At 40.0% G+C, this 11,493-nt stretch overlaps 2 protein-coding genes across 2 annotated transcripts; one reads left to right on the top strand and one right to left on the bottom strand.

Moving 5' to 3' along the window:
- Positions 1 to 213: 213 nt before the first annotated feature.
- On the top strand, positions 214 to 6,851 carry lrrc14b (leucine rich repeat containing 14B). The gene is made up of 3 exons (XM_056249482.1): positions 214 to 1,410; positions 5,054 to 5,413; positions 6,492 to 6,851. Exons 1-3 carry the CDS (start codon positions 506 to 508, stop codon positions 6,805 to 6,807), a joined length of 1,581 nt encoding a protein of 526 aa, XP_056105457.1. The 5' UTR covers positions 214 to 505; the 3' UTR covers positions 6,808 to 6,851.
- A 760-nt stretch (positions 6,852 to 7,611) lies between these two features.
- On the bottom strand, positions 7,612 to 10,850 carry LOC130084243 (cytochrome b-c1 complex subunit 7). The gene is made up of 4 exons (XM_056249486.1): positions 10,757 to 10,850; positions 10,015 to 10,083; positions 9,739 to 9,905; positions 7,612 to 7,801 (listed from the first exon to the last, which is right to left on the bottom strand). The coding sequence occupies exons 1-4, from the start codon at positions 10,773 to 10,775 to the stop codon at positions 7,724 to 7,726; spliced, it is 333 nt and encodes a 110-aa protein (XP_056105461.1). The 5' UTR covers positions 10,776 to 10,850; the 3' UTR covers positions 7,612 to 7,723.
- Between the last annotated feature and the right edge of the window lie 643 nt (positions 10,851 to 11,493).

Genomic DNA, 11,493 nt, shown 5'->3' with positions numbered 1-11,493 from the left:
ACTGGGAGCCAGTGAAGGTTGTAGAGGACAGGGGTGATATGATCGCGGCGGCGGGTGGAGGTGATTTTAAAGTGACTGCGGTGTAAACGTGCTTTGCTACTCTGTTGACAATAGACCTTTTTGCCGCACCCTAAGAATATATCTACTTTTTCAATGGTTAACCCAGAAAATACCAGATTTTCCTACAGCCACAGATTGTTGTTGTCTGTATTGATGGTCAATAAGCACAGGTAAGAGACTTCTTCTTTTTCCTTAGCAGCCGTCCAGAATCTAATGTCTGTTTAACCTCTGTCTGATAACCATGAGAGTATGAGACAGCTGCTTCTATAAATAACTAACCCCCTCTCGACTGCCTCCCTCCTCATGCTCTCGCTAAGTACGGCTCTCTTCTTGAGTTGACGCATATGTATATGTTGGCTGAAAGAGGGCAGAAGAAACACACCACAACTCCTCAAGGCTGACAGCTCTACGAACTTTCCTTGATCTTGGGAGCTGACAAAAAGCCATGAAGAGCTTGAAGTTCCTAGCAGCCGAGGGCTTCGTCCAAACCGGCACAAACGCGTGTCAGAACCTCCACTGCTTGTCTTGCAATCTCTACCCAATCCTCTTCAAGGCCAGTTATCTGCGTGAGCAGGCATCAATGCTCCACGACTTGGTCCAGACGTGGCCTCTGACAGAGATTAACTTGCGTAAACTGTTAGGCCCAACGGTGGACTGTCCGGAGGATCTCACGTCCCGCACATGCAGGCTCTGTCTGGAGGCCTTTCTCACAGGTTTGAGGGACTATGTGTTTCAAGCTCCAAGCACGTATGCTAAAAAGCTATGTGTGGTGGATATAATGGGTCTGCAAGACACTGAACACCAGGTATGTCCCTGTGGACGGACCCTCGGGCGTTGGGCACGAACCGAGCTTCTCACCCGCATGTGCTACGAGACTATGGCATCCATGCAGGATGGTCAAGCATCACCATCAGCGTTTAAAGTGGAGGTAGATGTTCGCATGGATGCTTTTGTTACTGGACGGAACAACGAGGTTGTGGCTCAGGCTTTGTTGCTTCGCAGACATTGCCCGTTAAAACTGCACTTCGTGGGCCTGCGTGTGGATTCGTTGAGCCTCAGGAACCTGTTTTACCTCCTGAAGCTGGTGGAGTCACACGGCCTGCAGAAGCTAGAAGTGGTGCACAACGTACATCTGGAGGCTCCACACATCGAGGTGATGTTCTCCCAGTTGAAGTTCCCCAAGCTGCGCTCCATCACCTTTCCTGCGCAGGCGTTGAACGTGCACCGGTTGGGCCCGGATGACGAGGGGCTCATGGGAGTTCTGGGAGAGCTGATGAGCAAACTGACCGAGCTGAGAGAGCTTTATCTGGGCTTCTCCACTCTTACAGGACATCTGAGGAAACTGCTGAGGTAAAGACTTGGAATAGTCCAATCCATACTCACCCTCAAGCCATCCTATATGACTTAATTCTTTCAGCCAAACACAATCATAATATCCTGGCTCTTCCCAGCTTTGTAATGGCATTGAATAGTGTCCCGAGTTTTTGAAGCTCCAAAAAGCGCATCATAAAATTAATCCACATGATTCCAGTGATGCCTGGCTTCCGGCAACGGCTGTACGTGTACGATTGTGTTCGTGAGAGAGTCAAGTTCGGTGGAAGGGTGACCTCTGACCTGACAGATTTACATTTATGCATTTTTTTTGGCAGACACTTTTATCCAAATCGACTTGCATTGCATTTCAATGTACACATTTAAGGCCTGTTCACACCGGGACGAATTTCGCGCGCGATATTCGCTGACGTTTAATGCCTCGTGACTAAACAAAGGGCGCCAATGTGAGTGTGCACACCGACGCGAAAAACGCCACGCGTAGAAGCGTCATTTTTTTAAAAACGCCTCGGGTTCGTTTTTTTAGTTTGACGCTCCGCGTCAAAAACTATCCGGCCAGTGAGATTGGCGCTTTTGCTCACGTGTCTGGAGCTTCTGAAGTTACAGTAAAACACAACTTGGTGGCGCTCAAACACAAAACGGTCTTGCCGAGCACACACGTAACGGCGAAGAAGATGCGCCAAGTAGCGTCTACACACCATAGATATCCATAATAAAGGCTAGATGTCTCGTCCGCGCTGCTGGCCAAATATGGCCTTTATTATGGATATCTATGGTCTACACTCCCGGGAAGAAATAAGACGAGGAAGATGCAAGGCAAGATGAATGTAGAGCTGCTGGTCTCGTTGGTGTCGTCGGAACATAAAGAACTATATGACAAACGCGACAGCGACCACAAAAATCGTGATAAAAGAGAACTGTTATGGAGTGGTATTGCAGAGCAAATGGGCACCATCTAATGTCAGGGAATGAATTTGCATGTTCATCGTCAGCGAAAATCGCTTGGGTGTGAACACAAAAAACGCATTGAAAAACGCAGGCGAATAACGTGTGCCGATATTTGTCCCGGTGTGTACGGCCCTTAACATTCTTATCAATTCTTGCTTTCCCTGGGAATCGAACCCTTGACTTCGGCGTTGCAAGCGCCAACGCTCTACTGTTTGAGCTACAGGAAATGTGATGTAGTCGTAGCGTAAGCTTAGGTGAGAATTGATGAACGCAGAAACACAGAGGATAGAGCAAATGTCGGAGAGAAAATTTTTGGATTTCGATATAAAAGAAGAGCTATTTCATACGACGAGAACTCCACTTTCTCGTAAACGCTCGTTACCCGTTGCCGGAAGCCAGGCAGTGATTATGGTTGATTAAAGTTTTAAATGTTTATATTTTTTCTTACAAAAACCCATCGCTTTGCTTCAGAAGGCATTTATTATTAACTCCCTGGAGCCATATGGATAACTGGTACTTTTATGATGGATGGATGAGCTTTTTGGAGCTTCAAAAACTCGGACACTATTTAATGCCATTACAAAGCTGGGAAGAGCCAGGATATTAGGATTGTGTTCGGCTAAAAGAAGAAAGACATATACACTGAGGATGGCTTGAGGGTGAATAAATTATGGGATAATTTTCATTTTTGGGTGGGTGAACTAACCATTTAAAACCACAATGTGACCACAGCTGCCATTTAACTCCTACACATACATTGTTAAAAATTAAGATTTTTTTTTTTTTTTGGCATCTACAATGCAAATGAAGAACATTTGCATTGCACAAAGGGTTCTTTAAAGCCAATTCGCACTGACAAACGCAGACGCCAACAGACGCTTTGTTGGGTTTTGTCAGATCAGTGTGTTAACTCTGTGTATGTCGCCATATTTCGGCTCTCGTTTTTGCTGATTGAACATTGAATCAGCGATTGTTGGATCTTTGAATGTCTGAGATGTGACTTACTCTAATCTTATGGCTGTCTGCATTGGTCAATGCAAGAGTGTAAATCTCCTAGACTTGCGCTCAAAAGTTTTATTTGCTTTTGAAAGAAGTCTCTTCTGCATCTATTTGATCAAAATATGCATCCATCTTAATGGAAATATTGTGTAATATTGTTTCAATTTAAAACAATATTGTATATTTTACTATATTCCTGTGATGCAATTTTCTGCATCATTACTCCAGGCCTCAGTGTCACATGATCCTTCAGAAATCACTCTAATATGCAGATTTTTTGTGAATACACACCTTTTAGTTTTTTAATGACCCCAAACTTGAATTGTGTGTCTTCTTGGCTTCAAATGTAAGATCTGAGAATCTTATTTGAGGGTTTGCGAACAGGGAGCGATTTCAACAACAACAACACACTAGACAACATGGGTTGATAATAACAGGTTTATTATCAACCCATGTTGTCTAGTCTAGTGTGTTGTTGTTGAAATCGCTCCCTGTTTGTTGTGCGACTGTAAGAATGCAGACAGCTGTCCCATTGCGAACTCTAAGTAGGCCAGGACATGACCCTGGCAAAACAGTGTGTTCTACATTCGCTGTAAATAGCAGTGTGTCTTATAACAGTCACAACATCACATGTCATACAGGTGCCAAAACACGATCTGGACCATGATATTAATACTTTTATATTAATCATATTCAGCGCAGTGGTTTTGATAATAGAAAAACTTTTTTGAGCTTCAAATCATCATATTAGAATGATTGCTGAAGGATCATGTGATGAAGACTGGAGTAATGATGCTGAAAAATTCAGCTTTGATCACAGGAATAAATTACATTTTACAATATATTAAAATGAAAAACTGTTGTTTTAAATTGTAATAATATTCGTCAATAATCCTGTTTTTGTTGTATTTTTAATCAAATTTGCAGAGTAGCAAAAAAACTTTTTTTTTTCAGTCAATCACTCGAATGATTTTCCAGATATTTTAATGCAGCTTTTTGTCAAATTACTTTAAAAATGTTTCTATTTTTAAATATTAACCGTTTTAACTTTCAATACTGTACTGTAGATAGAAAGTGCCGATTTATACAATCCGTCCTAAATAGTATTCGAAATTAGAGGCTGCGTCCGCAATGTGATTTGAGTAACTTAGGTACTTATTTTGAATAAGTAATTGCTTCACGACCACTAAAAAAGTATGTTCTATATAGTATGAATCTAAAAATCCGGATGTACTACATTCGCCATTCATTCTGTCATTATCATGTGACCTACCAGCATCAGTTGTTGCTTCACCTCCATTCACACATCCTCTCCCGTGGCCTCATGGGATAGTAAAGTGTCCATCACATGCACACTTCAGAAATTTGCAAAAATCTTTCTTGAATCGGATGGAAAACCTATGAATTGTGAATCGAATCCATTAGTTGTCTACCCAAAGATTCATAGTATGGGGGTGTGACATTTCCCAAACGCGCAGTTGACCAATCACAACACACTGGACAGGCCAACCAATCAGAGCACAGTGTGCTTTTCAGAAGGAGGGGCTTCATAGAGACAGGAACTAAACAGAGCGTAATAGTATGCAATGCAATAATAGCATGCCTATTATTATCATTAGCTGCATTTAGTGTAAATTCCATTATGCCGTTATCCCATTTGAGATAATTCCTAAAACACTTGTTTTGAGTAACTTGAATCTGTTTGTTTCACCAGTCCACTAAACACTCCGCTGCAGGTTATCGAGTTAGCGAACTGTAGTCTCAGCGCAGTGGACATGGTCTACTTCGCCAACAGCCTGCACAGTGAGCACATCGTGAAGCTGGACCTGAGTGGTCATGCGGTGGCGGACGTCTTCCCCAACACCTTCCGGAAGCTTCTGTATCGCTGTTCCGCCACACTCACGAGTCTGGGTGTGGAGGAGTGTGGACTGGACGACGAGACCCTGGATATGTTCACTCAAGCACTGAGACCCTGTCACGCACTACAGGAACTGAAGATCCTGGGTAATCCCCTGAGCATCGCTGCCCTGCGCATTCTTTTCAATACGCTGGCGCTGGGTTTTCCTGCTTTGAGGTACAGTAAGACTGTGTGTTCATTGGGGTCCTATTATGCTTTTTTACATGTTCAACTCTAATGTTGCTGTTTGAGCATGAAAAAGTTACAAAGCACAAAGGCCCTCCAGCGGGAGTTATTCTCTATATCAGTGTCACTGTTTCTGAACTCCCTCATTGCGTCCCAACAAAGACTATAGACAGAAAGGGACTAGTGCCAATGTATACAATCCGTCCTAAAAAGTATTCGAAATTAGAGGCTGTGTCCGCAATCGCAATGTGTTTGGAGTAGGTACTTATTTTGAAAAAGTAATTACTTCACGACCACTAAAAAAGTATGTTCTATATAGTATGAATCTAAAAATCCAGATGTACTACATTTGCCATTCATTCTGTCATTATCATGTGACCTACCAGCATCAGTTGTTGCTTCACCTCCATTCACACATCCTCTCCTGTGGCCTCATGGGATAGTAAAGTGTCCATCATATGCACACTTCAGAATTTCACCAGGAGAAGTAGTTCATCCTGGTACTTTTCTTGGATGTACTACTTTTGTCAAATACTGTTTTTTGCTTACTATATTGTAGGGAAGTATGGCATTTCGGATGTAGCCAATGTGTCCCAAATCGTAGTATGTTGAAATGAGTGTTTCAAAGATACATTAAGCATTTAAATTATCCTATGAATCGTTAATTGAATTTTGTGAATCAATTTGCAAAAATCTTTCTTGAATCGGATGGAAAACCTATGAATCGAATTAGTTGTCTACCCAAAGATTCATAGTAAGGGGGTGTGACATTTCCCAAACGCGCAGTTGACCAATCACAACACACTGGACAGGCCAACCAATCAGAGCACAGTGTGCTTTTCAGAAGGAGGGGCTTCATAGAGACAGGAACTAAACAGAGCGTTACTGACAGACTGGGAAGAGAGGAGCTGCAATAGTGGAGAATATGGGGAAAATTGTTTTAAAGCATGAAAATCTATTCTAAATGAGGCCAAAAACAAAACTTTGTACAAGAGCATAATATGTCCTTTAACTTTTTAGCGTTTTGAGTGTTTACTTCTGACTTAACGTAGATTGTATTGTGCCACAGATACGTTGAGCTGCCCGTCCCTCGTGACTGTTATCCTGAAGGTGCCACCTACCCGCTGGACGATAGGACACTGATAAACTACGACAGGGAGAAGTTCCAGCTAGCCAGGACTGAACTTGTTGGCATCCTAGAGAGGGAGGGGGAAAGACACATAGAAGTCTGCACTCCATTATTTGGAGCCTATGATCCTGACATCAACGAGACCAGCAACGAACTGGGAGTCTCCATGTTGCAATCGTTCAACAGTGTCGTAGGAAACTTCATTGACACTGTCAATAGTGTTACTCAACAGAGAGAGCAGAGAATGATGGAGTGAGACGTTCAAAATGAATTAGTTCGGATGTATGTTTTCAACATTTATAATAAGAAATTTTTCTTGAGCAGCAAATCATATTAGAGTGATTTCTGAAGAATCATGTGACACTGAAGACTGGAGTAATGATGCTGAAAAAATCAGCTTTGATCATAGTTAAATGTAACTTATGTGTTTAAGGTTCACTGTTATTTTTTTAATGGTCTAATTGTTAATAAATATTAAATATGATAATTTGCACTTTAGGCTTGGCTTTCAATAATTACTGTAATGTTAAATGGATCTTTTTTTCCCCTGGAGATAAAGTGTAATTTTAACCAGGACACCATATTGGAATCAGTGGAGACTTTTATTCAATACTTGGTAAAAAGATTCCATTAAACAAATGTTTAAAAAACTGCCTTTGTCACTTACATGAATTCAAAGTGGAAAATGAGATTGAATGTTTGGAAATACCTGTATATATTAGTTCACAGTATGTATATTTATATATTCAAGACGGTTGGGATAAAAGAAAGTTCAGTGTCTGTCTGCAAACAAGACATGCACATCTCTATTAGACAATGTCTAATAAAGATTTTTAAATATTTGCAACTATCCATAACAGGATTGTGATTGAGCTTGATCTCAGTTCATGAAAAGTAAACATTGTATAAGTTAACTGGCATGAAATTGTACTTACTGTGTCTTGTAAAATGTGAGTCATTTTGTACATCACAAAGACTTACCTTAAAAACAAATGCATATTTAATTAAAAGGATTTTTTTTTTACCCCAAAGGTGAAAAAAACAACTACAGGCATTTGAAGACTTTTGTCAGAAAAGACATTTTAATAGGTATAGGGACTCATAATCATAATACATTTACTCTTAAATACAAGATACCAGACGTCACATCAAATAGGAGCTTTAGCCTCATCCTACTTCTTCGCCCACTCCTCTTTTTCCTTATTTTCACGGATAACCTCCTCCAGATACGGCTCAAGGTAAGGAACATCCTGCGGGGAACAATGAACAGCAGTTGAAAACAGCTTATATCTGAAAGGTGCTTAAAAACAAATTAGTTAAATTAATATTCTGTTATTTACTCGTCCTCAAGCCAAATGCATATACTTCCACAAAACAAAAGGCTTAACTTGCTATACTTGTAAGATAGAAATTGCTATACAATGAAAGTAAATCTTTGTAACAAGCATGTTAGAATGATTCTTAAAGGACAACTCCGGTGCAAAATGAACCTCGGGTGTAATAACACATTGGTACAGACTAAATCGTTCCCTGAGATTTGTTTTCATGATAATCGAATGTAAAGAGTTTTATCTCTAAAAACAGTTTAGCTTATAACGCTAGTATATTGGGCATCGAGTAAGCAAAAAGAGATCGCTAGTTAATACCACTAACAAGGCTCAAATTAGCCCCACACTAACACGGCAGCATAATGAGTGTCCTTACATGCAAATCGAAGCATTGAGAACTTTGTAAGTGTATAGACAGTTTAATAAGAAGATACTTTACACAGACAGTACAGCTAGCGCATACAGACAGGAGCCATCTTGGAAAACAGTCTCGATCAGTCAAACCACGAACACGGTGATACGTGAGCTGAACTGTGACTTGGAATCTCATATGGTCCGTTGTTTCCGGAAGAAAGCACTGAGCGCATAAGAGAAGCACTGAACGCAACAGAGAAAAAATAAAAAATAAAATAATTTATCTTATCTTCAATATCTACAAGTACTGTTCGCTCACCTTCGTGGTTCGATTGATCGAGACTGTTTTCCAAGATGGCTGCTGTCTGTATGCGCTAGCTGTACTGTCTGTGTAAAGTATCATCTTATTAAACTGTCTATACACTTACAAAGTTCTCAATGCTTCGGTTTGCATGTAAGGACACTCATTATGCTGCCGTGTTAGTGTGGGGCTAATTTGAGCCTTGTTAGTGGTATTAACTAGCGATCTCTTTTTGCTTACTCGATGCCCAATATACTAGCGTTATAAGCTAAACTGTTTTTAGAGATAAAACTCTTTACATTCGATTATCATGAAAACAAATCTCAGGGAACGATTTAGTCTGTACCAATGTGTTATTACACCCGAGGTTCATTTTGCGCCGGAGTTGTCCTTTAAGCTATAGGATTTGGATGAGAAAGACCAAATTTAATCAACAAAAAAAGTTTGGTGTGTGCGCTAAATGTTTAAAATATACACACGAATACATATTTAGTATTAGAGATCCACCTGTGAACGGTTTTATCGATATTTTTTTCGATATTTAAACATTTTCCCATTCGTGTATTGGTTTTGAAATATTGAATTGACCCATCATGTGGGAGTTTAGAGAATTGCACGCAAGGCGCCAATCATTGTGTCGAGAGAGATGAGTCAACGTGTTCAAAGTTACAATACCTTGCCTCCCTTAGATAATAAACTTAACAGCCATTAATGCATAAATGAGATGTTTCATAAATGCTTGATCTGTAGTTTAAACTTGGCACTAAAAAATAGAGACAAACTCACTGAGTCACGTAATCCGCCAAGTCCTGTCCCAATAAAGACGTCATTTTACATAAATTAAATAGCCATGAATGAGGGCATGTTGGAAATAAAAGCGCTGAATTTAATTCTCTCTCTGTTGTTTACGCTCGTCTCGTAAGTCACGTTTATAGTGCTGTTCATTTATTTACTGGGTAAGTAAATAAAAAAGTATTAAAACTGTTTGTTATTATACATTTTCAAAAACTAATAAGAAAGAACTAAGAAATAAAACAAATAAATATTGGTTATCAGGCACATAAACATGCAAATAATTGGTATCAGTAATAAAAAACCAACACAAAAAAACAAATCAATATTGGTCGCTCTATTTAGTATACCACATTATTTAAGGAATATCAAACTTTAATAAAACCCCCAGGACAATCTCTTTCCCACCCACCTCCTCAAATTTAGTCCACTGGTCCTTGGGAAGAACCGTTTGCTTCATGGAAAGATCCAGAGCTCTCTTGATGCGGAACATCCTGTCGTTGTAAACCGGTTCTGGAAGCCGACGAATGGCCTCTTTCACATCACTGTCTTCGTTGATGGTGTCGTCCCGCATCAAACCTACATGACATGAGGAAGAAATGAGTACATTTGCATACCATATACTTCTTGAAGGTCACAATTTCTAAACATTGCATTGTCTGCATGGTAAAGCGATGGCAGTGCTTACCAAATTTGTTGAAACCACATGCGTTGTAGTACCACTTTCTGAAGCCCACCAGGAGCCTGCCGGTTGCAGCTGTACAGGGACAGGAACAAATGACTTATAATGTGGAGTTAACGGTGACTTTCACGTGTTGGCTGGGTGGGTTATTGAGAGGATAGTTCACCCAAAATTTACATCATTTACCCTTAAGTTGTGAATGGCTGATGGTAGCCATTCACTTCCATAGTATTTTTTTTCCTACTATGGAAGTCAATAGCTACCGTCAACTGTCTAGTTACCAACACTCTTTAAAATATCTTCGTTTGTGTTCAACAGAAGAAAGAAACTCATACAGGTTTGGAACAACTTCAGGCTGAGTAAGTGAAAACAATTTTCTTTTTTGGGTGAACTATCCCTTTAAAACAGAAAAATCTCTGACAAACGGTCACAGCTGACATGAGATTCAGTTATTGGTCTCTACACTCAGAATGAATCACGGAGAATTAAATTATCTCATACTTAAAACACTCACACACAAAAAGTTGTTATTACAGGCGACGTGGGAATAGAAACATATTTCGTCTAGTGCAGACGAGGACACTCAGTAGAGGACATCAGTGATTTACATGACAAAACTGACAACGACGCCAACAAACAGTCATTCTAATAGCGCAGAAAGGAGACGGGTTATAAAATAACTCTTTAACTTGCTGACAACAAATTCATAAGTTCGTAATAAAAAAAAAAGAAGCTCTAAACATTTTACCTGGTGCCCTCGACGCCATTTCTGTTCGCAAGGAAAGTAGCACAGTATTCTGGGATATGTGACGTCTGTCCGGTGATTACGCAATCTTCTTCCCTCAGCATGTGATTGGTTAAATCTGGCCGTCGACGTATTCTTAAAGGGATAGTTCACCAAAAAATTAAAATTCTGTCATCGTTTACTCACCCTAAAGTTTTTCCAAACCTGTATGTATGACCTTCTTCTGTTGAACACAAAATAAGTTATTTTGGAGAAAGTCGAAAAACAATCAGATGATGGGCCCCATTGACCCCCCATTCTATGGTAGTCAGTAAACTGTTTGGTGGTTACCCATATTCTTCAAAATAACTTATGTGTTCAGCAGAAGTATGTGTAGTTTTAGCTCTAGTCCTTTATAACTAGGCTGGAAAGCCTTTATTGTAGTGTTCTGAATGTCCATAATTTTGTTACAATAGCTGACTAACTAGCTAATAGCTAACCCTAACTAGGTACTAACCCTGAACCGTCCCCTAAAACTAACATTAACCCATGTAGTTACCTTATTTTACTTTCTTGTGTAAGTCCACATACTGTAAAATAAAGTGCAACCACTCAGCCTGGACTTGTTCAAGTGCACCAAGGCAAATAATGAACCTTTTATTAAACTGGAATATATCATAAGAGATAAACAGGTGGAATTTCCAGATGTGCACAAGGGCAGCTCAACTTTTAAAGTCACCAGGAAATCAAAATGAATAATT

This window comes from Rhinichthys klamathensis, unplaced genomic scaffold (assembly GCF_029890125.1).
Source record: "Rhinichthys klamathensis goyatoka isolate OS25496 unplaced genomic scaffold, OSU_Roscu_1.1 h1tg000060l_1, whole genome shotgun sequence".
In the NCBI taxonomy this organism is placed as follows: Eukaryota; Metazoa; Chordata; class Actinopteri; order Cypriniformes; family Leuciscidae; genus Rhinichthys; species Rhinichthys klamathensis.
Note: the sequence above shows the minus strand (reverse complement) of the source record. Positions and strands in the feature narration are given on the sequence as shown.

Coding starts and splice junctions, on each gene's coding strand:
- lrrc14b (XM_056249482.1), top strand. CDS start 506: ATGAAGAGCTTGAAGTTCCTAGCAGCCGAGGGCTTCGTCCAAACCGGC. Junction 1,411..5,053: donor CATCTGAGGAAACTGCTGAG/GTAAAGACTTGG, acceptor TTGTTTCACCAG/TCCACTAAACACTCCGCTGC. Junction 5,414..6,491: donor CTGGGTTTTCCTGCTTTGAG/GTACAGTAAGAC, acceptor ATTGTGCCACAG/ATACGTTGAGCTGCCCGTCC.
- LOC130084243 (XM_056249486.1), bottom strand. Junction 9,906..10,014: donor ATGTGGTTTCAACAAATTTG/GTAAGCACTGCC, acceptor CATGTCATGTAG/GTTTGATGCGGGACGACACC. Junction 7,802..9,738: donor AGTGGACTAAATTTGAGGAG/GTGGGTGGGAAA, acceptor TGTTCCCCGCAG/GATGTTCCTTACCTTGAGCC.